Genomic DNA, 26,545 nt, shown 5'->3' with positions numbered 1-26,545 from the left:
CAAAGTAGTACTCCTTGTAGTACTCACTCATGTCAGGTTCACCAAATGTTGTAGGGTCACTAATGATAAGTGGCCACATGGGAAAGCGGTTGCTCGCCGAAGAAGTGTGTTCTGTTGGACCACCACCTGAGTGCAACTTGAGCGCAACTAATAAAAGTAAAACTGTATACTACATATTTACACACAAATGGTTGCTAAGAAACATAATGACCTAACTAATGTGTGTGCACTGAGTTGATGTATAAAATGAGTCAATTCCGAGGTAGTTGCTGAGTGTAGCTGATGCAATTGCTGAGTGTACTGAGCTAGTTGCTGAGTTAGTTGATGGCATCAGGGTTGATAGGTCAACCACTGATTCAGGGTTTATGGTTCAGTTGAGTCAGTCACTGGCTTCTGCTGGTGCTGTTACACATTAATTAGAGTGTGCCACATTGTAGTCAACTTGGGGTAAAGATACAACATTTTGGGACAAGAATGGTGCATGAAAGCATTCCTGAGTTTGACCCACAAATCAGTGGAGGACTTCTACAAACAATTTGAGTTTTACTGTGGCGAATAACATAAGATCAGGCAAGAGTAACAATTGGAAGAGGGCTCTGTTCCTTATATTGTTGGGCCAATCGCAAAACTCAAGGTATTGGTGAGCCCTACACTAAGGAGTGATCCATACAAAGGTGTTAATTTTCTGCATTGATATTTCCTTAGAAGAGCATATTTAGATGCCACAAAACTAGTTGAAGTGCTTTAGCCACTGCAGGTGGAGTGGATAGGTGTAGTTGCACTTATAAAGTGATCGTTGATCTGAACATACCCATAAATGATCAGAACAAGCCGCCTTGTGCTTAAAAGTCAGTACATGCCCTGACCATTCTTCTTTTAGCTGCAATCAGTTTTGCTGTAGAAAACTAGGTATGTCAAATTACCATGCCCTTGTATGGCTCAATTGATACAAGCAGAAAGATCAACATACTCTAATAAAGCAGTTGTCAAGACAGCCACATATGTGCAACATAGCTATGCCGTAGCCTTAAAAACTAAAATTATTAGTTAAGCAGCTATAGGGTTCAGCGATAAAAAAGTAATGAAACAAGAGGTAGCTATAGCAACATAGCTATGTGTAAAAATTCCTACTTTGTCATTGGAAAGTCAAGTTTCTTATTTTGTATTGGGTATTTAGATATATGGTTCTAGTAGCTTAGTATTCATGTAATGTGATTTGGCCAGTAGTTGCCAAGATGCAGCCTTCAATGGTATAACTAAGTAGGATGATTAATTTCTGACATTACTCCAACCGTCACTGCAACAAGTATGAATTTTCAATTTGAGTAGGAATTATGGGAAAAAAGTAATGAAACAAAGAGGTCATCTACACCTGCAACTATATATAACTTTTAGTGCACATTTAATTCCTACTTCAGTCTCATATCTAGTCAATAGTATATCCAATCCAAAACAGCTATGCTGTAAAAAAAGTGCGGCTCCCAAAATGCCGTAGTGAAAAAAGATGTGAAATCCAAGGTGGCGGCCAAGAAAATTTTAATAACAACAATTCAGGTGAATTTGGTACCATTTTGTCTTGGCACCAAATTCATCTGAATTGTCGTTATTAAATTTTTTACCATTAACCTACCATCACAGCCATTTCTTGGTTGCCACCTTGGATTTCGCATCTTTTTTCACCATGGCCTTTTTGGGGGCCGTACCTTTTATTACAGCTTGGTTGTTTTGGATTAGATATCACTTCTTTTTGTATTTGTATATACCAAAGCCATCTTATGGCCGGATTTGGGGTTATTTTAACTTGTTTTTTTCTTTACCACAGAGAAAGAAGAAAGACATCCAATCAGATTTTCAACATTAACTGGAGTATTTTTGCTTCCATCAGTAATTATACAAATTTTGAATTTCTTACATGCCAATTTATTACATACCAATTTGTTACATGCCATTTCTTTTCACAGGATAACTTGTTTGTAGCTGATCTCCACTGGGTGACTTGAAATAAATTCTCTACGTGGTGACAGAAAATGTAACTGAACTCTCTATGTGATGCATAAAATGTAACTGAACTCTCTATGGTATGATTTGTTTGTAGCTGAGCTCTCTACATGGTGACTTATTTCTAGCTGATTTCTTTACAGGGTGACTTGTTTAAAGCTGAACTGTCTACAGGGTGATTTGTATGAAGCTGAACTCTCCACAGGGTAAAATGTTTCTAGCTGATCTCTCTACAGGGTGGCTCATTTGTAACTGAACTCAATACAGGATGACTTGTTTCTAGCTGATCTAACAGGGAGATTTGTTTGTAGCTGACCTCTACATGATGACCTGATTTTTCTACAGGATAACTTATTTCTAGCTCTTCTCTCTACAGGGTCACTTGTTTCTAGCTGATCTCTCTACAGGGTAACTTGTTTCTAGCTGATTTTTATACAGGATGACTTATTTCTAACTGAACTCTCTACAAGGTGACTTGTTTTTAGCTGAACTTTCTGCAGAATGACTAGCTTGTTTCCGGCTGATCTCTCTACAGGGTGACTTGTTTCTGGCTAATCTCTCTACAGGGTGAGTTGTGTCTAGCTGATCTATCTACAGTGTGATTTGTTGGTAGCTGAATTTTCTACAGGGTAATTTGTTTGTAGCTGACCTGTCTACAGAGTGATTTGTTTGTGGCTGAACTCCCTAGGGTTATTTGTTTGTAGCTGAACTCTCTACAGGGTGACTTGTTTGTAGCTGATCTCTCTACAGGGTGAGTTTTTTTCTAGCTGTACTCTCTACATGGTGATTTGTTTTTAGCTGAGCTGTTTACAGGGTGACTTGCTTGTAGCTGAATTCTACAAGGTGATTTGTTTGTGGCTGAACTCTCTACAGGATGATTGGTTCCAAGCTTATTTCCCTGCAGGGTGACTTGAAAATGTCTAAATCTCTAGAACGAATTATGTGTAGTTGCACTCTCTATAGGATGTCTGTTTTAAGCTGAATGCTCTACTGTTCTATTGGAGTATGTCAATCTCGCATTTGCTACATGTAGTTGGCTTTCCAATCATAACTAAGTGTTTTGTTATCCAATTATTCTGTACTACTGCAAGGACTTTCTATAAAATTGTTCTAGCTACATACCGATTTTCAGCTCATTGCTCAATGCGGTTTGCCTGGTAGGCGTGAAAACTAATAGTTTTTTATTCAAAAAACTTGCTCTCGACACAGGTTGGGTTTTGTGTCATATCCCAATGGCCTTTATCTGGATTCCTTTCAAACCACAAAAGGCACTCCTATGATGGTTACTCCATCTAAATAGAAATTTTAAGCTAATTCCTTCCAGGGGTTTACCCTGTGGAAATGACAGAAGTTCGATCTTAATTTTATGTGAATAATCAGTCATATCTCCGTGATTCTATATTGGATTCCCATTAGAGTTGGTACTGAGATTTGCTTTAATGAGCACTTTAAGTGTACCAAAGTTCAGTTTGATCGGAGTACGCATTTGTATTTTATGATAGATTTTGCAAAGTGTGCAAAAAGAAGTAGAAGAAAAACACATAACTTTGGCCGCTTCTATCTCAGAAATGGCTGAGGAGATTTTCTTCAACCTTCATATGTAGACTCCCCTACTGTGCAGGCATGTCTGTAACATATTTGGTTCCAATCAGATAAGAGATCACAGAGCTACATGTATGTGAAAATTGTGTTTTTTTTCTTCCTGTCAATATACTCATGGTGTGGCGCGCCAGCTTCTTGGGCCGCATAGCACACTACCATGTGTCTTGATCTCAGTGGCAGATCCACAGTTGTTGAGTATGAAAACTAGCATCTACAGCACTATATATCCCATGCATGGCACACTTAGCCTGCTAAGAATGAAAAGCACATGGTCCTTTGTTTGTCATTCCTTTGAGCTCATGTTATAGCTAGCTGAACTATTCTCATGCTCTTATCCCTATACATGCAACTCTTGCAGATCAATAATGCATGCAATCCACTTACCAGTATGATTTATATATTTGTGCATAAAACTTCATTACATCAAATATTTCATTGCTGAAACATATGAAAAAGCTTTAGCTTCTGGGAGCTGCACCCCCCATCATTCCACTACCCAGGTGCATTCCCCTTGCCAAACCCTGGATCCACCCCTGTATTTAAGACTGAAGTAGGGATTAAGTGTCCACTAGCTAAATAGTGTAACTGCTGTTATAGGCAATCTTATTTATTTCTTTGATTCCTACTTGAAAAGAAAATTTGTAACTTTTTGTCATACTTGTTTGTTTATTTTATGTTACATAAATCAGGCTGGGTACCCATAAATACTGCATCAAAGGGTAGAATGGTACCAGACATATAATTTTCATCAAAATGTGTAGCAATCACTGAAAGCATAATACATACAGTCATAGGCGGATCTGAAAGGGGGCCAAGGGGTGCTGTGCCTCTCCCCCCCGTGTCTCTTCTCTTGCCCCCACAGTACTATATTGATACCAGAAACTGGAATCATGCATCACACTGTATTCAGAAGTATGGAAAGCCAATGGGCAACTAGAAGATAACAGTTATATTTTTACTTTACAGATATACCATACATTGTAAAGAAAGTGAGGCAAATAGGTTAAAATTTGTGACCGGATCTGCGATAGCCCGACACAATCGCGCAAGCCTAAATTTACAGTATAAAGCATTGAATAGATTGGGTGAAATACTTGCGTATTATTGAAAAATTCTGTAAATTGTTTAAATGCCTCTTTCGTACTGAAGAAAAGGACTAACAATAAAACCCTGGATATCATCGTATTTGCCTGCTCAAGAGGAGTTAGAAAATCTTTGTTTTATTGCAGTAGACGTAAGGATACAGAAGTTATGAGTGTTTGTTTATGTCACGTCGAAGCAATAGTACGCGATCGATTTTTTCTTCACAAATTGTGCCTTCGTATGCAGTGAAGATGGTTGAGTAAAGGAAAAACTTGCCCAGTAATTAATTCCCCTGTTCATGGCAAACACGATGGTGAACATTGTAGCTCCGTACATCAATTCATTGGTAAGTTACAACCGTTTTTGTATGTGCCTGTAATTAATTTTCCCTATACTTGCTGTACAAATAAATTTTTCTGTTCTTTCCACTTTTTAGGGCTGTAACTCCTAAAGTTATTGGCATATGAGGCTGAAAATTTTCCGGAGGGTACACTTTGCTAAGTAGATTATAAATATTTAATAAACAGGAATTTGCGATTGTGTCGGGTTTTCACAGGTCCGGTCACATTTTTGTGCCAAGATCGAGATACTCTAATAGAGCAGTCACTACTCTAATAGAACATTCACAATTATAACAATACCATACACCTTTATTTTGATTTATACAGTTTACCATCAAACAGGTTTTAGGCTAACTAATCTTTATATGCATTGCAAGCATACACTTTTTAAGTTAAATTCTATCAGAAATGCTCCCAAATTCAAACTTGGGGGGTCTGATTTTTAAAAATTTTCTCCAACTACAGTCTTAAAACTGTATGTCTATCATTCATACAACTATACTGAATAAAGGTATGCAACTGAATATAACTTGTGTACTAGAATTCCTCTTAGTGGAATAAACACTAAAACTTCTTGCCCCTCCTTGGTCCCCCTGACAGTACCTCCTAAATCCGCCTATGGATACAGTGCTCTGTTTCAATTCCAGCTATAGTCCACACATTACATAACCCTACAAACGAAACAGTAGGAGAAGAGTCTATACAATCATTCCAGAAATTACAACTAAACCAAAATGATTTTCCATACTAAAACAGCACTAGTAATCATTATACAGTAAGAGGTCAGGGATGTTTGGGATTTCCTGCCCAAAAATGTTACCCTAGAACCAGCCTCACCTTTCTTTACAATAGCTTAGCATTATTAGTTAGGCATAGTCAAACTCAAACATGTCTTCAGAGATACCTCAAACATTTTCAGCAAGTTTCTATAAAGAAATCATTGACTGAACTAAAATTAACTCACTGGTGTCAAGCATTAACTACCTTTGGAATCACTTTGCAACTGATTCTGATTCAAATAATGCTTGCACATACACATGTTTATGTCCATATGTTCTGCTTCAAAAAATGGTGGACCTATTTTTGGATGTTTTTTTACTCTGTGATATATCCTTCCAATTTTGGATGGAAATAGCTCATTTTCCTATATAGTGACGAAAATCTACAATAAGGTTCCATAATTAGGTGGTTCTGTACATCCATTTTTGGAATAATCTGTACCAAATTTATAGCCATCCAATAGTGGATGGTTCTAGTCTTCCAATTTTGGAATAATCTGTACCAAATTTATAATCATCCAAAATTGGATGGTTCTAGTCTTCCAATTTTGGAATAATCTGTCCATAATGGATTATTCTGGTAATCCAATTTTTCCATTAACATACTTGCAGAACTAAATGCATGATCTCCCTTGTTTCATCACGTTTTATTTCTATGATCCGAAGTGAAGCTTAAAATTCCTTGTACTTGCGCTCATGGCGAATGATAAATTTTCTTACTTCTTATGTTTAAGGCATGGTGCAAAAATTACAGATTATTTTCATTTGCAAATGAAACCATAAATTCACTACTGCTAATCAGCACCTTACACTGGCAGCAAAAAGAAATGGAACACAAAAAAAGGTAACTTTATGATGCATACATTCATGTCATCAAATTAATTTTGCATCTGAGCATGTGCCCCAATAATCAATTACTGAATAGTGAAGTGGCCATTATGCTTAGTTTTCAGGCATGTTCTGCCTGTTACACAGCAGTACAAATGGAGAGAAGTGCCTCTGCAATTAATCCAGCTACAGGGGTTATGGAAATATGGGTGATTCAGATAGTGAAGCCACTACATGCTACCATGAATTGACACTTTGAGCTGTCAATGAAGAGAAATGGGGCAAAAAGGAGCACTAAGGCAACTTAGGTAAGTCCATGATGCATGCGTTGTACTTACTGTGGTATACCAAAAGGCACCAGTGGGGGCTGAAGTGACATCAAACAGTGAAATCAAGCTTGTAGCTTTAGCCACTATTGAGTTACGAGGCATTAGTCAGTCAGTCAGCAGAAAATTCCACTGTATAGAAAATTTGGAAAATTTTGTTTCAACTTATTGCAAGCATTTCAACTCACACTTTAAGCCAGAGGAGGTTGGATGCGCTTTAAGTACCACTACGAAACATTACACAAAATTTGTTTTGTTGAGGAGGTTAATACATCATGATCTCTGAATAACTCACTGAATCATCTCATGTTTTGTTAATAGAATACGTACATGAAGACTGGTGAAGTAGTGTACACTAGTGCTGTGAACCTACAGAGTTTACTAAAACCAGTTTTTGGAAGGTGAATAATTGGATATTGACCGGTTATTGTCTGATTGTAAATTAGCAGACATAATGGTACTCAACATGCCATGTTGGAAGCCTTAGGGTGGTATAAAAGTGACCATCAACATCGGGAGTTAGTAAAACGCGGAATACGGAATTGCGGAATAAGCAAAACTTATCTTTTACAGATTGTACAAATAATATATAATCTATGGTAATTATACTTTGCAACAGCTCTGCATGGCACATCACGGCGATGGATGAACAGTAACTGGGCAAGAGGATGAGTACAGAACCAATCATCCTAGAATGATCTACCTTTGCTAAACTGGCTTATCTATACTCCTGTAATGATACTGCTACAAAACACTAAGACCTAGTTCTATTCTTAGGTCAAACTAGCTAGCTTTCACGTGTATCCGACCGAATTTATTAGAATCACACTATCGAGGAGTTCAGTCGGGGAGTCCAGTGGTTGTGTTTGTCTTTAAATAGATTTCAAAACTCTTCAAGTTTGAATCAAGAGTGTAGGTAAGTAAGTTTAGCGAAGGTAGATCGTTCTAGGGATGATTGGTTGTGTGCTTGTCCTGTTTTAATGCTCGCCCAGCTGCTGTTTATCCATTGCTGTGGTGTGCCATGCAGAGCTGTTATAAGGAAAAGAAAGTATAATTACTATAGATTATATATTATTTGTACAATCTGCAAAAGATAAGTTTTGCTTATTCCGCAATTCCGTTATTCCGTATTCCGCATTTTACTAACTCCCATCAACATCCTGCCTTACAGTAAAAGTTATTACAATCACATATTTACACATGCTTTGAGGTTATGTTATGATGTTAACACTTGTCAGCAGGGGTAATTTATGGTTTACCAAGTGGGTGGGCAAAACCAGTTTCTTAGCCTGGCTTGACCTAGTCAATACTAGTTAATAACCAGTTTTCCATACTGGTTCATAACACCAGTGTAGCTACACCAAACTGCAACTTATTAATTTCACCCGGACTTCAAGCAGTGATTGCAAAACAAAGTGTAATACCTTGAAGCTTACATGAAGGACGATCTGAATATCTAATGATCCCCAACAATCCCCCACCGTTTTGCAGTTTTGTATTGTGACTACTGAGGATCACGTGAAGTACCAAATCAAAGAATATAATTAAGGAATAATCCAATTTTGGAACCTTATTGTAGATTTTTTCCACTATGTATATAGGAAATGAGTTATTTCCATCCAAAATTGGAAGGATATATCACAGAGTAAAAAAAAAATGTCCAAAAGTGGATGAAAATAGGTCCACCATTTCCTTCCATTTTTGGAAGCGGAACATACCTCCCTATACTTTAGGGATGTACGTATATTCAATCTCCACTCTCTATGGTTCCTAGAAAATATGTAATTTTTCTTCGTACTTGTTTGTTTACGTTTTCATAACATAAGTTGGACTGGTGAACCCACACTTATACTGCATCAAAGCATAGATGAAGGGGGGCTTAGCCTCCCCTCAGAATGATATCATGGCAAAATTATCCTTCTTGGAGTGGGGCTGAAAACGTGATAAAGATTGAGATGCTCTAATAGAGCAGTCACTCAAATAAAGCAGTCACAGTATTAGAGCTATGTAAGGATTTTTATATAGTTTATCAGCTATAAATGCGTAGCTGGTGAGTGAGCAACTATTGTTAGCTGGCTGTGACCTTTTTTTTGATCTCACCTTACCAATCCAGAGACAATGTAGTGCCTCAGTTCATTTCCGCCCCTGGTCAGCCCCCCTCATATCAACTACTTCCTCCGCCACTGCATCAAAGGATAGAATGGTAGCAAAAATTTAATAAAACAAACTTTTTGTCTAATTTTGCACCAATCACTGAAAGTAAAGAAGCTATTCCACTTCAATTCCAGCGATATTCTGCCCATTATACGATACTACAAATGAAGAAGTATCAGAAGTGCCTATGCAATTATTCCAGAAATTACAGACGATTTCTGTTGTATATATAATATAGTCGGCATAAGGAAGCAGTATGTGTGCATTACCCATGAATTACCACCTTCACGGTGGTGGAAAAGAATTGGGACACAAAGGAGGACAAAGGTAAATCCATGATGCACTCAATATAACTGATGCAGTAGGCAAAAGTGCATGTCTCGGACGCAAGTGACATCAAACTGGAGAAGTCAATCCTATAGTGTTAACTGTAGATGTAAGTTGAGTTATGCTTGGCATCAGTCATGCATTTAGTCAATTAAGTGAAACTTCAGTTAAATAATTCAATAGAAACTTGTTGGAAGTGTTTGGGATCCCTCTGGAGGCATGTTTGAGTTTGACTATGCCTAACTAATACTGCTAAGTTGATGTAAAGGAAAGGTGAGGCTGGTTCTAGGATGACATTTTTGGACAGGAAATCTCAAACTTTTTGACCCCTTACTACTGTACTGTATGACGATTATATACTAATTTATGTCTTCTCATATTTGTAGGTATTGAACTACATAACATTACATAATTCTGATCATGGCACACAGTAAGTCATCTCACTGTTTATGATTGCTGTCTGACGTGTATTAGTCCTGAGTAATACGTATGACATTAATGTTATATATTGTAATGATGCAAATATTATGCAAACTATGTAATGCATAAAACTAGGCCTGTACCAATTATGTCAGCATAGTATTAAGCTTATTGGCAGCTTAATATTAATAAGTACAGGTTTTGTAAATTGGACATAAGAGAACAGCAGCTTTACACTTTTGCAGTGCAGAGGTATTAATAAGATACTGTAATAAATGGTCACATGCTGTAATATAAACCATATTTCTATAAAAGTCACACTCAAATAAATGTTGGTCCCAATTATAAGAATGTTTTATCAGCTGCTGGTGAGTTAATGGGTGATGACCTAGCTGTTGTTTTTACTTTTCCACTGTCAGTTACTACTTCCTCACAACTTCATTTCCCTTTACTACATGGTGGTTCATAAGAGCTGCCTATAATTAAATTATTCTAACTACTTTTTAAACTACTGTAACTAATTAACAAACTGCCCACTGCATACCCTCTTCATGCTGCAACCTTGCACATGCCTCTCCACTTCCAGAGCAAGGTAATGCAGCAGTTCATTATTCTTGTAGTCCTGTCTTTTGCAGTTGATCAATTGGTTTTGTTCTCTGTACACTCAGTTGTATCTGCTGTTGTCATAGACTAGACAGCTCCATTCCGATTCCTGCAATTTGGTTGACATCTTGTTGAGCTGCTTAGTCGGCAATGTGTTCTGCAACACCAGCTTCTTTCATCATCATCAACTAGACACTTTGTAACTCTTTTGTGGCTTCACTAGTGACTTAATTGAACTGTTGCGTTTTAACTATTAAGTCCACCTGCTTGCTAACTTTCCAGTTTGGGACTCTCAACACTTTGTTAGGTCTAGGGATGCAACAATACGGGTAAATACCATATTGTGTATTGCCTTAAAAATATTGCAATATATTGCTGTATTGCAATATTGCAATATTTGGATTACAGCCTTTGGTGATGTTAAGTTCATGTACGGCTGCCACAAAATTACCATAACTCACAAATGGTTTGGGTAAATATACTGTACTTTCTTACTGGTTATACGCTAACACTAGAGCACACTTTGGTCCAAACCCAAATGCTAATATGCTGTAGAATGCGAGTTGTAACTAGTCTTACAGGTACACACTAGAGCCTTGATACTTTCATGATACACTATACAAAACAGTACAAACTATTGTGTATTTTTATTTTTGTCTTAGCTTCTCAATCATCAGATACTCAACTTCCGGTTTGACACTGCCACCAATCTTTCTTTTTACTTCCATGCTATTTGTCACCCAAAGTTGCTATCAAAAAACCTCAAGCGCTATTTTTTAGCAAACGTACTACAGTAACTCATCCAAAATTTTCATGCATTTTGAGTGGAAAATGACAGACTAGTTCTATTTTAAACATAAAGGTGTAGAATAGCAAGGGGTGTGCCTGTTGCCTAATGTACAGGTGCTAAAACTTTAGTAATAAGCCACAGACTAATTTACGACCATAATATTTGTACGTAAACTACTTTTCATGTTTGGTTGAATTGTTTATATACTAGAACTACTTTATAATTCTATTGTAACTGTACACTAATATGACAAATGTTTTGTTTTCTATGTTAATTCTGATGTGATCCTCACTTGTGGTCAATTACAGGAAGTAAGTTGTTCATACACACAATAGTACATTTGCTAACAATGTAGTGACTTTGTGGTCTATCATTGCTTTAGAGTACTATAGTCATATTTGTACATAAACTGTTATTCATGTTTATTAGAATTGTTTACGTCAAGAGTACATAATATATATATATATATTATGTACTCTTGTTTACGTATATACTAGAGCTACTTTATATTATGTTAGTTTTATAGTAACTGTACACCTTTATAACAAATGTTTTGTTTTCTATTATAATTCTGATGTGATCCTCACTTGTGGTCAATTACAGATGGTAAGTTGTTCATACACATATTAGTACATTTTTCTAACAATGTAGTGACTTTGTGGTCTATCATTGCTTTAGAGAACTATAGTCATATTTGTACGTAAACTGTTATTCATGTTTATTAGAATTGTTTACGTATATACTAGAACTACTTTATATTATGTTAGTTTTATAGTAACTGTACACCTTTATAACAAATGTTTTGTTTTCTATGTTAATTCTGATGTGATCCTCACTTGTGGTCAATAACAGCACGTAAGTTGTTCATACACATAATAGTACATTTTTCTAACAATGTAATGACTTTGTGGTCTATCATTGCTTTAGAGAACTATATATTTGTACGTAAACTGTTATTCATGTTTATTAGAATTGTTTACGTATATACTAAAACTACTTAACAATCTTACCAGTACTTCTTTCCAACCGCCTTATAGAGCGGGCATGGGGCTGCCCGCATGCCACCCAACCGCCCCCGAGCAATTATACATTATCAGCCAGCCCCACGCCAACCTTAAGGCGGTTGTACTAGTTGACATGCACCAAATATCGCACACTAGGTACGACAAGCTACACACATACATGATTATTAATCACAATGGTATCAATACACAAGAAAGGCTCACCTTACCAGCAAACTATGTACGATTACCTCCGTTATTAAACAAAGAGAGAAAGCAGGATGGCGGCCTGTCCCTTTCCAACTATCCGCTTCCGAGCTATGCATGCAATACAGTCAGGCCACCATCCAATCCTCCCTTTTAAATGTACCTGTAATATTGAATCATGCACATGCGACAATTCACTCTAGTCAAGCCTACCAAGTAGCTAAGCAAAGAAGCCAGTTTAGTGGTCTAATTTGGGTGATAACTGGGCAACTGAGGGGGTCACGGGATCGCAGGTCAGCAGATACCGAGCTGCAGTTGAAGCACATGCATTCACATGTAGAGGTAACAAACCAAACTTGTCTTGAATAACATTAACTGCGGCAATGGTGAAAGTTATGCAGCAGCATGTGTCAGCGCTCTCCAGTATGAGCAGCCATGAACATTTATGTAACAGTTAACTATAGCTATCATGCAATAACAGCCACGACACTCATGCAACAGGACCTCAATTCAAAGCAGCAAGTAACATGCACGCGGTGGCATTCTTAGAGCAGCAGATAACAAGCATGCAGTGGCACTCTTGGTACAGCCGGCAAATAACAGGCACGCAGCTGCACTCTCAGTACAGCAAACAGCACGCACGCACGCACGCACGCATGCAGCAGCACTCTCAGTACATCAAACAACATGCACGCAGCAGCACTTTCAGTGCAATCATAACATGTACGCAGCAGCACACTCTGTGCAATAATAACATGTACGCACCAGCACTAATAACATGCACGCAGCAGCACTCTCAGTGCAGTGGGCAGCATGCACCATCCATCCGCAATAAATATTCATGTAATGATACTTAGCATGCTTCGAGTTCTAACAGGCATGCAAGTTAAACCACTGATACGCAATAAGCAACAGGTAAAAGTTGTTGTCGAAGTCAAGTACACAAAGCTGTGATTATTACAGATGCAAACAGTTCAAGGCTATTTGGTTAAAACTTTCCCAAATTTTCTTTGCCCAAATTAGTTTCAATTTCCTATAAATTTACTTCCCCCAGTTGCCCGAGTATTCGTCCTCTACACGCGGCGCCAAGGTTATATTTTATATTAGTTTATTTATTTATTTTTAATTTTAACATTGGATAAGCAGTGGTTAACAGAATGTACATTTATGTTAACAAATACTAGCATATGGTGTGTCAGTTTAGCTGGTTAATGTGTCGATGCATACAGTCTGGGTCCCATTCTGGTTGGTTGGATGCGTCCGTATGAGCTAATAATCGGTGAATAGCTGGAGTTCTTGATAGTTGGCAGTGAATATAAGACAAGTAAGCGTTGCTTGACCAGTGTCCAAGTAGGGGTGGGCGGTATACCGGTATTTAGTTGTTGTGCAATATATTTTTAAAACCGATTAACTAAATATTTAACATTTAAAAATACCGCATACCGATATACCTAAAATACCGGAAATAACCGGTTCTCGAACGGTATACGTATTATTCCAGCTGGTGCTAGTTGCTTGTACGGTATGGCAGAACTTGTTAATAAAACCGGAACGAAGAGTGTAGCATGGGATTATTTCGGTTTAGAGAAAGGTGCTGATGGGAGAGTGGTTGACGATGGAAGTGCCGTTTGTCGTCTTTGTCGTAAACGCGTGTTGGCTAAACATGGAAACACCTCGAATTTGTTTTCACATTTAAAGAATAATCACTCAATAGTGTACAAAGAGGCTATGGACGCAGTGAAAGCTAAGGAGGACTCCACTGAACGACGAGCAAGATGCGTTCCACCGGTTAATCAACCTACTTATCAAGAAGCGATGGTCCGCTCACAGCCATACGATCGGAAGGGAAAGAAATGGAAGGAACTAAGCGATTCTATTACTTATTTCATAGCCAAAGACTGCTTACCTATTAATACCGTCGAAGGTGCTGGCTTTAGAAAAATGGTTAAAACTTTTGATTCACGCTACGACATTCCAAGTCGCAATCATATTTCAAGAATAGCTTTACCAAGCCTCCATGCCACCGTGAAGCAGCAAGTTAAGCAAGAAATTAGCTCGATAAGCCATTTTTCATCAACAACAGATATGTGGTCAAGTGTGGGGATGGTACCTTATATCAGTTACACCATACACTACATTAATGATGAATGGCAGCTGTGTAATAAGTGCTTACAGACCCAATACTTACCTGAGGATCACACAGGAGCTAATTTGGCAGAAGCAATGAAAGCAGCATTGGAGACTTGGAGCTTGGATGTTGTTAACCAAATTTGCATTACAACAGACAATGGTAGCAACATCATTTCTGCTGCGAGGATCTTGGACTGGCTAAGGCTTCCCTGTTTTGGCCACAACTTACACCTTGCTGTCACTAAATCTGTGCAAGATGACAGTCGATGCAGTCGGGCACTTGGTGTGTGTAGGAAAATTGTCAGTTCTTTTTCAATGAGCTGGAAGAGGAAAAGGGAACTGACAAAAGCTCAGATTAACATGGATGTCAAGCAGCATTCCTTAGTTGCAGTAAGTAAGGCAAACATGTGAAGTATGTTTCAATGTTTGTACAAACATGTTTGTACAAATTAAAAAATGAAATATTTCTCTTACCTGTAGGACTGCCCTACCAGGTGGGGTTCAATGTCAAAAATGGTATCAAGAATTTTGGAACAGAAGGAGCCTATCAGATTAGTGCTGAGCAGTGACCGCACTACTAGCCATCTGGTACCTACTTGGCAGGACCTTGATGTTCTGGAATCAATTGATAGTGCAGTCTCACCACTGTCTGGCTTGACAGACATCTTATCAGGGGAGCAGTATGCTACAGTGTCAGCTGTCATCCCAATGCTGTATTTGTTGGAAAGTGACTTGCTGAAGGAAGGTGCTGAAGATACAGCATTAACTAGGGATATCAAGCATCGTATTGTTGATGACATCAAAGGCCGCTATAGCAGATTAAATGACACCGTGAATGAAATTCTTCAAGTAGCTACATTCTTAGATCCTCGCTTCAAGGTAAAATACTTTGAACATGTGCAAGAAGTTGAGTTGATGTCCATTAAGCAGAAAGTGACTGATGATGCTTTAGAAGTTTGCCACGAACTACAAGAAGTACAGCAGAATAGTTCTAGAGCAGAATCATCTAGAACACAAGAAGTTGCACACTCTTCTCTCCAGCCATCAGCCCCAAAGAAGAAACGTAACCTTGGAACTTTGTTCAAGGACTTTGAGTTTAGGATTAGAGAACAAGAACAAGAGCATGCTTCCCCTGTCAATCAAGAGGAGCAGCATAGACAGATTGTGATGAAGGAAATAGATGGATATCTGTCAGGACACAGGCTAGATTTTGAAGAGGATCCACTGATGTGGTGGAAAAGGCAGCAGTTTAACTTTCCAGTACTTGCAAAGCTTGCACAAAAGTATTTGTGTGTTTGTGCCACCAGTTCGGCATCAGAGAGGCTGTTTAGCACAGCAGGAAATGTTGTCTCACCGTTCAGAGCTACTATGAAACCTGACAAGGTTGATATGCTAGTCTTTTTATCAAAAAACTTGTAAGTTTTTCGGCATCTATAAAAGTATTAGCTTTTTATTGTACAACTTTTTGATGATGAAAGACTAGCTTATCAACCTTATAGAACTCATCAAGACAAATAATATTGTTAATTGTGATTGTATACAGTTTACAGTATGACATTATAATTGTGAATAATTAAAACTTGTTCAACTGCATTCCAAATCCTAAAAAGAAGAAACACAGTTAAGCATTAATTGTGGATAATAGTCAGTGTCTTGCTTGTACATATTTAGTAGGTATTTAGTAATACCGCAATATTTATAATCAAAATACCGTGGTATGATATTGATCAATACCGCCCACCCCTATGTCCAAGGCTTTTAATCATCCATGTTGGAAGGCCGGCAGCTGCTGCGGTGGTAGCAGCACCTATTCTAAAGCTATGTGATGCATAGTCCATGTAATTAAGACCAGCCTGTGAAAGGAGCTGTCGAATTACTCTAGTGACTGCTGGACGGGACAATGGAGTAAACCTGCCGGCGTGATATAGAAAGGCATGAGGTGGTGTGCTGGTGACAGAATCCTTATATTGTTTGAGTGCCTTAAGTGGGCAGGTAGATGAAGTAGTTTTAAAAATGTGTACAGTGTGGCCTCGTCTGAATGGATCGGTCTTTGATTGGTGTAAAGTAATTGACATTTGTTCTTCATCATAAGGTACATCATCCCAGCGGAGGTTAACATATTCACTTGCTCTGAAGAAGCCATAAAAGGCTATTTTGAATGCTGACCACAGCATAAGCTTTTCTTGGAATGTGTAAGAGGACTGGCGGAGCTGCTCCTTTAAAGTGCGTAGGATGTTGAGGGTAATTGGTAATCTGTTCCGCTGGTTATCGCCCTGATGACGATGAATACCTCTACAGACTAGTTGCAGGAGGTTATCTCTTGTAGGATCTTGATAACCATTCTCAATATGGTCAAGGCGAATAGCTGCCAAGTACACTTTAATGGTCTTATAAGAGATGTGGCGAGCTTCATGTACACAGAAGTATTGTAGCGTTAGAGAAGATGCTGGGTGGGTGTGGAGATTGTACTGGTCACAAAAGGCGTGGAACTTTGTGAGGCCTGCACTGTATGTACGGCGTGTTGATTGGGCAACTCCATGATACCGGCATTGCAGGAGGCTCGCATGAAGGTCTGTGTCGGCCATGCAGGGGTGCTGTCCGGCCTCGGGTTGGCTGTTGGGGCTAGTTTCCAGAACCGGTCCATCTGAAAACGAGATAATGCATCTGCGATATCATTACAAACACCGGGGACATGCACTACACATACATTCAATTGGTGGTGCACTGCACAAAAGTATAACAGTCTTACCAAGGCCATAGTGTGTGCAGCACGAGTTGACCCCTTGTCCCAGATGTCCACAACTGATTTGTTGTCGCAGTGAAATAGGATTTTAATGAGCCCCATGCTTGTAATGAGCCCCATGCTTAATTTTAATGAGCCCCATGCCAGAATAAGCCCCATGCTTGTACAGCAGATACTATGGCAAACAGTTCCTTCCAGGTGATATCCATCTGTTGCTGGGCAGGCGTCCAACAAGCTTGCAGCCATCTGCCCAACCAGTATGCCCCCCAGCCACATGATCCTGAGGCATCTGTATAGAGGTGCAGTGTTGGTGATGGTGTCCATTCATTTTTCAGGATGAGGCTTTTCCCTGACCATTTGGGTAAGTAGTTAATCCACCATTGGATATCCAGTTGTGCTTCAGTGGTTAAAGGGATGTGATGATTAAGTTTTTTCACCGTAGTGCTCAGGTCGATCATTCTACGGAGAAACATTCTACCCACAGGGAGAACTTTACAGCAAAATGATAGTTTACCGATGACTGAAAGCAGCTCCTTTTTAGTGCAGCTATCTTTATGGGTCATCCAATGAAGTTCATGAAGGAGATCTAGTTTCTTTTCAGGTGTTATGCTAGCTTCCATAGTAACTGTGTCTAACTGAATTCCTAAAAATGTTAAGGTGGTGGAAGGGCCTTCCACTTTCGACATCTTAATGGGTGCATTGATCTTGTCACACAATGCAAACATAGCTTGCAGGTTCTGCTTACACACTGGAGAGTCGACGGGGCCAGCAGTAAAGAAATCGTCAAGGTAGTGAAGTAAATGTTGAACGCCATATGTGTGCTGTAAAATCCAGTGAATAGAAGTTGATAGTTCATTGAAGATGTGAGGGGCTGACTTAAGTCCAAAAGGTAAACATGTGTCTACATAGAATTGGTGATGCCAGCAGATTCCCAAAAGGTTCCAGTATTTGGGTCTGACAGGGATGAGACGGAATGCATTTTTTAAGTCTATCTTACTCATGAGAGCTCCAGGTCCTAACGTGTTGATAATTCTATATGCATCGTCTATGGTGCAGTAAGATAAGGAATATAACGATGGGTCGATGAAATCATTAATACTAAAATTTTGCGGTGCCGATAAGTGATAAATAATTCGCCACCCTCCGTCATGTTTAGGCACAAGGCCTAAGCCAGAAGTGCGAAAGTTCGGGAGGGGTGGGTGTTGGAAAGGTCCAAGAATACGTCCTGCTTTACACTCCTCAGTGAGGGTGGTGTTAATTACTTTAGGCTGCTGAGATGCAGATTGTAGATTGGTAGCAAAGTAGGTAAATTGAGGTCCTTCGTAGCCGATTGTACAGCCATGTTGTAGATTATTGATAAGTCGCCTGACAAAGGCTTTGTTAGGATGGTTACTTAATTCACTTTCAAGAACAAACGGTCGTAAGGGAGTCCACGGTAGTGGCTTATTGACGCCTGGGCTGCCTGCTGGAGAGGCAGCTCCTGACCGGGTGGTCGCCTCCGCAGTAGTCACATTTATGGAGGTAATTGCAGTATGGGCGGTGGCAGACTGCATTGTTGTAGTCGTGGCAAATTGGCGGCTGCAGCTGGGCCCGTCTCGGGTGAGATGGGTGGCCTGGGGCTCGCCGCCTAGTTCCTGGTTCGGTATCTGAAGTTCCCGTGTTTGAAATTCCAATGCTTGAAGATGACGGACGAAAAGGACATCTGTCAGGGAAATGGTTAGTGGCGCCACAATGGGGGCATGGCCAACGTTGTGATTGCATGGCTTTCGAAGTCATGCATTAAAGCCACAAATCTGTGTCACGGATATCCCACCTAAGGGATGGGTCATTTGCAGCTTTGGTACGGAACTTTACATCGTAGTTGAGCCATTCTGATATAGGGTGATCGGAGTTGGCTGAAGTAATAATGCACTGGTACCGTATTAATTCTGCCGCGCAAGAAGGATTGAAAGCTGTGCGGACCGATAGGTATACATTCCAAGCCTCCATCCAACTAGTAAAGGAGGATATCCGTTGTGAGGAGGTGCTATGAGGAACGGCTGGCTGGACTGTAAAGGAGTCGTCGTCAGAATTCAATCGAAGTGTGACTGATTGCTGGGACAAGGGGTTATGTGTACTAAACATTGATTTAGATAGCAGACTTGCAAAATCAATGTACTCACCTTTGGCGATTTTATCTCTGATTCTAGTTGGGATAACCGGTAGCTGAGTCCTGGTGAGGTTGACTGGTGGCATAGGTGATGGCAGGGTAGGCAGAGCAAGTGTGATTGTCGGTAGTGAGGTTCTAGCAAATGTGGCACTAGATGCTAAAGTAGCTGATGCTACTGCAGTAGTGGATGTAGCCATTTGAATTGGAGCTACCATGGTGGTGTGAGTTGGCCCAGATGCAACAGACAAGTTATCATCATCAACAGTGTTACCCTGGTTTCTTGCAGTTGTGGTTTGATGTTGCTGAAGATAGGTGGCCAGCTGTTCGACAAGTTGTTGTGGCAGGGCCAGAGCGCCAGAATGTGTGGATTGTGTGGTGGAATTTGCTGGTTGAGTAACAGAAGTTGTTGATTGAGAGCCCGCAGAACCATTAGTATTTGCTACAGAGGTGGTTGTTTGTGAGCCAGCAGCACTCGCAGGATTGGTATTTCCTGGTTGAAGTGAAGACAAATGATTGTGGAGGCGGTCTACTAACGCAGCCTTGTTTCCTGTTGTAGCCAAATGGTAATGCTTAAGGTGTGACCTCAGTGCGTTTACCGTCAACGCTGCCAGTTGAGGCTTGGGAGCGCCTACTAGGGTGTAAGGCTCGGTTACAGGGAGGTCCTGAGATTCGTGCCGGGTCGCTGGCATTACAATAACGAAGTTACTACAGGTGTGAACAACAAATTCAAATGACACAACACAAACAAAACGGACTAACGTACTTGGAGCGTAGACAACGTTCGGTATGTATCCTAGTTGTGATTGCGGCTGAGTTCAGCTGTTATTGGCGGCGGAACTTTCGCGGTCCAACAAAATCCACAATATTATTAGCGACAGGCTTTCTCACAATTTCAGCGACCGGTAGTAGCTATCCCACAGGGTAATACTCCAGCAGCAATTCCGTTCCTGAGAATTTCTAAGCTTGCGACTTTTTCACACTTCGGGCAACGTGGTGGTTCACGAGATACAGCACATCATGTGAGCTTGGGTTTAGATTGAATCTCTCTTAGCGCCTGATAATTTCCAGCTACTCTTAGCGCCTGATGCACCGGGTATGTTAACTTCAATTTATTGTTACTAATAAATAACATTTTATATTATGTTAGTTTTATAGTAACTGTACACCTTTATAACAAATGTTTTGTTTTCCATGTTAATTCTGATGTGATCCTTACTTGTGGTCAATAACAGCACGTAAGTTGTTCATACACATAATAGTACATTTTTCTAACAATGTAGTGACTTTGTGGTCTATCATTGCTTTAGAGAACTATAGTCATATTTGTACGTAAACTGTTATTCATGTTTATTAGAATTGTTTACGTATATACTAGAACTACTTTATAATTATGTTAGTTTTGTAGTAACTGTACACCTTTATAACAAATGTTTTGTTTTCTATGTTAATTCTGATGTGATCCTCACTTGTGGTCAATTACAGGAAGTAAGTTGTTCATACACACAATAGTACATTTGCTAACAATGTAGTGACTTTGTGGTCTATCATTGCTTTAGAGTACTATAGTCATATTTGTACATAAACTGTTATTCATGTTTATTAGAATTGTTTACATATATACTAGAACTACTTTATATTATGTTAGTTTTATAGTAACTGTACACCTTTATAACAAATGTTTTGTTTTCTATGTTAATTCTGATGTGATCCTCACATGTGACCAATTACAGTTTGTAAATTGTTCATACACATAATAGTACATTTTGCTAACAATGTAGTGACTTTGTGATCTATCATTGCTTTAGAGTACTATAGTCATATTTGTACGTAAACTGTTATTCATGTTTATTAGAATTGTTTATGTATATACTAGAACTACTTTATATTATGTTAGTTTTATAGTAACTGTACACCTTTATAACAAATGTTTTGTTTTCTATGTTAATTCTGATGTGAGCCTCACTTGTTGTCAATTACAGATCGTAAGTTGTTCATACACATAATAGTACATTTTGCTAACAATGTAATTACTTTGTGGTCTATCATTGCTTTAGAGAACTATAGTCATATTTGTACATAAACTGTTATTCATGTATATTAGAATTGTTTACGTATATACTAAAACTACTTTATATTATGTTAGTTTTATAGTAACTGTACACCTTTATAACAAATGTTTTGTTTTCTATGTTAATTCTGATGTGATCCTCACTTGTGGCCAATAACAGTATGTAAGTTGTTCGTACACATAATAGTACATTTTGCTAACAATGTAGTGACTTTGTGGTCTATCATTGCTTTAGAGTACTATAGTCATATTTGTACGTAAACTGTTATTCATGTTTATTAGAATTGTTTACGTATATACTAGAGCTACTTTATATTATGTTAGTTTTGTGGTAACTGTACACCTTTATAACAAATGTTTTGTTTTCTATGTTAATTCTGATGTGAACCTCACTTGTTGTCAATTACAGATCGTAAGTTGTTCATACACATAATAGTACATTTTGCTAACAATGTAGTGACTTTGTGGTCTATCATTGCTTTAGAGTACTATAGTCATATTTGTACGTAAACTGTTATTCATGTTTATTAGAATTGTTTAATTATATACTAGAACTACTTTATATTATGTTAGTTTTATAGTAACTGTACACCTTTATAACAAATGTTTTGTTTTCTATGTTAATTCTGATGTGATCCTCACTTGTGGTCAATAACAGATGGTAAGTTGTTCGTACACATAATAGTACATTTTGCTAACAATGTAATGACTTTGTGGTCCACATTGCTTTAGAGGACTATAGTCATATTTGTATGTAAACTGTTATTCATGTTTATTAGAATTGTTTATGTATATACTAGAACTACTTTATATTATGTTAGTTTTATAGTAACTGTACACCTTTATAACAAATGTTTTGTTTTCTATGTTAATTCTGATGTGATCCTCACTTGTGGTCAATAACAGCATGTAAGTTGTTCGTACACACAATAGTACATTTTGCTAACAATGTAGTGACTTTGTGGTCTATCATTGCTTTAGAGTACTATAGTCATATTTGTACATAAACTGTTATTCATGTTTATTAGAATTGTTTACGTATATACTACAACTGCTTTATATTATGTTAGTTTTATAGTAACTGTACACCTTTATAACAAATGTTTTGTTTTCTATGTTAATTCTGATGTGATCCTCACTTGTTGTCAATTACAGATGGTAAGTTGTTCATACACACAATAGTACATTTTGCTAACAATGTAGTGACTTTGTGGTCTATCATTGCTTTAGAGTACTATAGTCATATTTGTACATAAACTGTTATTCATGTTTATTAGAATTGTTTAATTATATACTAGAACTACTTTATATTATGTTAGTTTTATAGTAACTGTACACCTTTATAACAGATGTTTTGTTTTCTATGTTAATTCTGATGTGATCCTCACTTGTGGTCAATAACAGATGGTAAGTTGTTCGTACACATAATAGTACATTTTGCTAACAATGTAATGACTTTGTGGTCCACATTGCTTTAGAGGACTATAGTCATATTTGTACGTAAACTGTTATTCATGTTTATTAGAATTGTTTATGTATATACTAGAACTACTTTATATTATGTTAGTTTTATAGTAACTGTACACCTTTATAACAAATGTTTTGTTTTCTATGTTAATTCTGATGTGATCCTCACTTGTGGTCAATAACAGCATGTAAGTTGTTCGTACACATAATAGTACATTTTGCTAACAATGTAGTGACTTTGTGGTCTATCATTGCTTTAGAGTACTATAGTCATATTTGTTCGTAAACTGTTATTCATGTTTATTAGAATTGTTTACGTATATACTAGAGCTACTTTATATTATGTTAGTTTTGTGGTAACTGTACACCTTTATAACAAATGTTTTGTTTTCTATGTTAATTCTGATGTGATCCTCACTTGTTGTCAATTACAGATGGTAAGTTGTTCATACACACAATAGTACATTTTGCTAACAATGTAGTGACTTTGTGGTCTATCATTGCTTTAGAGTACTATAGTCATATTTGTACATAAACTGTTATTCATGTTTATTAGAATTGTTTACGTATATACTACAACTGCTTTATATTATGTTAGTTTTATAGTAACTGTACACCTTTATAACAAATGTTTTGTTTTCTATGTTAATTCTGATGTGATCCTCACTTGTTGTCAATTACAGATGGTAAGTTGTTCATACACACAATAGTACATTTTGCTAACAATGTAGTGACTTTGTGGTCTATCATTGCTTTAGAGTACTATAGTCATATTTGTACATAAACTGTTATTCATGTTTATTAGAATTGTTTACGTATATACTAGAGCTACTTTATATTATGTTAGTTTTATAGTAACTGTACACCTTTATAACAAATGTTTTGTTTTCTATTTTAATTCTGATGTGATCCTCACTTGTTGTCAATTACAGATGGTAAGTTGTTCATACACATAATAGTACATTTTGCTAACAATGTAGTGACTTTGTGGTCTATCATTGCTTTAGAGTACTATAGTCATATTTGTACATAAACTGTTATTCATGTTTATTAGAATTGTTTACGTATATACTAGAGCTACTTTATATTATGTTAGTTTTATAATAACTGTACACCTTTATAACAAATGTTTTGTTTTCTATGTTAATTCTGATGTGATCCTCACTTGTGGTCAATAACAGAACGTAAGTTGTTCACACACATAATAGTACATTTTGCTAACAATGTAGTGACTTTGTGGTCTATCATTGCTTTAGAGTACTATAGTCATATTTGTATGTAAACTGTTATTCATGTTTATTAGAATTGTTTACGTATATACTAGAACTACTTTATATTATGTTAGTTTTATAGTAACTGTACACCTTTATGACTAATGTTTTGTTTTCTATGTTAATTCTGATGTGATCCTCACTTGTGGTCAACTACAGGTGGTAAGTTGTTCATACACAATAGTACATTTTGCTAACAATGTAGTGACTTTGTGGTCTATCATTGCTTTAGAGTACTATAGTCATATTTGTATGTAAACTGTTATTCATGTTTATTAGAATTGTTTACATATATACTAGAACTACTTTATATTATGTTAGTTTTATAGTAACTGTACACCTTTATGACAAATGTTTTGTTTCTTATGTTAATTCTGATGTGATCCTCTGTTGTGTTCCATAACAGATGGTAAGTTGTTCATACACATAATAGTACATTTTGCTAACAATGTAGTGACTTTGTGGTCTATCATTGCTTTAGAGTACTATAGTCATATTTGTATGTAAACTGTTATTCATGTTTATTAGAATTGTTTACGTATATACTAGAACTACTTTATATTATGTTAGTTTTATAGTAACTGTACACCTTTATGACAAATGTTTTGTTTTCTATGTTAATGTTTAGTTACGCTACCACTCACCTATTTACGTGCTCTGTTCCTCGGATCTTCATTCTTCACCTCCAGCAATCCATTGATTGAGGAGGGGGTTTGGTAAGTGCCAGGGGGACTCATCTGCCATGGTATATGGCCTAGGCAAGGTTATGTAATTCCCGCGGGGCCAAAGTAGGAAGTACTTTTGGTTTATTGATGCTTGGGTAATGAAAGAGTTTAGAGCAGAGAAGCGTCTCTGTCCTAAACTCTTTACAATAGAGGCCATAGGTAGGTCATGATATGTATCATGTATATCGTGATCTACCCCCCCAAGCATCAAGGTTATTTATTTAGACCGTGTAATGTGCAGAAATGATGATGGTGGCAACGTCTAGTAATATGCAAGATAAGCTATGCTTGCAGCATACAGAAGATGATGATGATGTGCAGGCTGAGCAACGGTGACATACAAAACAAGCAGTGGCAGTGACATACGTTGGTATACGGACAAGCAATGGCGACGACATACATATCAAGCATGACAACGTAAACATTAGGAAGACATAACGTACACGCAAACTAACATGCAACTAACAACCCAATGGTGTGCCCCGTACCAATTGCCTGGCAAAGTTGTGGAACACATCCTAACCATAGAACTACAGATATATGACGAAGACACTGTATCGTGTACACATTAGAGCAAGCACTGTGTTTTGAAACAATTCCTGTTGAAGATGTATAGGTTGAAGTTTCCTTTAGTGACAATAAAATGGACTTTTCTTTGGGACTATTATAAGACTCAAGGGGTATGGTGTGCAAGAAGCTGGCACAACGCCATGAAACTACTATGCAAAGTTCTAATATGTACTTGGCTGCTTTTCAACATACAATTTATGATAACCATGTGTTTGTGTTGTTGTTTTTACAAAGCAACTCTTATTATTTCACATTTTACTGGGGGTGTACCAATAGAGAAATTTCTGAACCGATCCAATATAAAGCGATATACTGAGTCAGAACACCGATACCGACCCAATATAATAAAGTGCAGCTATACATTTAGATTAGAGGAAACTGAGAAACTTTAACTTGCCATAAGATACACTTAGTAAGTAGTTCCAAGTGCTAACAATCACTGCCAATGGTTGATTGTCTGTGGTGGTGTGGCCTCAATTGACAGCCCCAATTAACAGCCGAGGCTGTGAGGCACCCACAAGTTTATTATTTTTTTTATTATTATTATTATTTAGTGCGTGCTCCCACCAAGATAAGTCCAAATCACTCCGTATTTTTAATGGCTTGTAGCAGGAGCTTACAAGCGCCGAAGGCGCGAAGGAGCGCGACACTAGTGGTTCCAACATTTGACTAATTACTTAAACCTCAGTCCATGTAGGGCATTCATCCTATATTCGCTGCTACTCAGTGGTTTATTGCATCATCACTTTTAAGCTGTTAATTTTCAAAGGAAGCCATGATGAGTCTAAGTACTTGTGTGCTATTTGTAAACTAAAAGGGACTGAACAACTCTTAACAATGAACTAAGTAGCCATATGTTTTGTAAGCTCTCTGTGCTGTACTGAGGACCAGAAACGGAGTTGTGTTGAAATAATTCTTTTAATTACCCTACCAGTATTACTGACACTCTATGGCTGCATATTA

The 26,545-nt window shown here is 37.8% G+C and overlaps 2 protein-coding genes across 2 annotated transcripts; one reads left to right on the top strand and one right to left on the bottom strand.

Annotated features, from left to right (window-relative positions):
* The first annotated feature begins 13,830 nt into the window (after positions 1-13,830).
* On the top strand, positions 13,831-16,184 carry LOC136239442 (E3 SUMO-protein ligase ZBED1-like). The gene is made up of 2 exons (XM_066030183.1): positions 13,831-14,979; positions 15,070-16,184. Exons 1-2 carry the CDS (start codon positions 13,984-13,986, stop codon positions 16,006-16,008), a joined length of 1,935 nt encoding a protein of 644 aa, XP_065886255.1. The 5' UTR covers positions 13,831-13,983; the 3' UTR covers positions 16,009-16,184.
* Positions 16,185-16,316: 132 nt separating this feature from the next.
* On the bottom strand, positions 16,317-17,174 carry LOC136239245 (integrase/recombinase xerD homolog). Its single transcript, XM_066029974.1, has one exon. The coding sequence runs from the start codon at positions 17,172-17,174 to the stop codon at positions 16,317-16,319; it is 858 nt and encodes a 285-aa protein (XP_065886046.1).
* Positions 17,175-26,545: the final 9,371 nt, after the last annotated feature.

The sequence above is a fragment of the Dysidea avara genome, chromosome 11, assembly GCF_963678975.1.
Source record: "Dysidea avara chromosome 11, odDysAvar1.4, whole genome shotgun sequence".
Classification (NCBI taxonomy): Eukaryota; Metazoa; Porifera; class Demospongiae; order Dictyoceratida; family Dysideidae; genus Dysidea; species Dysidea avara.
This window is presented reverse-complemented; position numbering and strand designations above follow the sequence as displayed.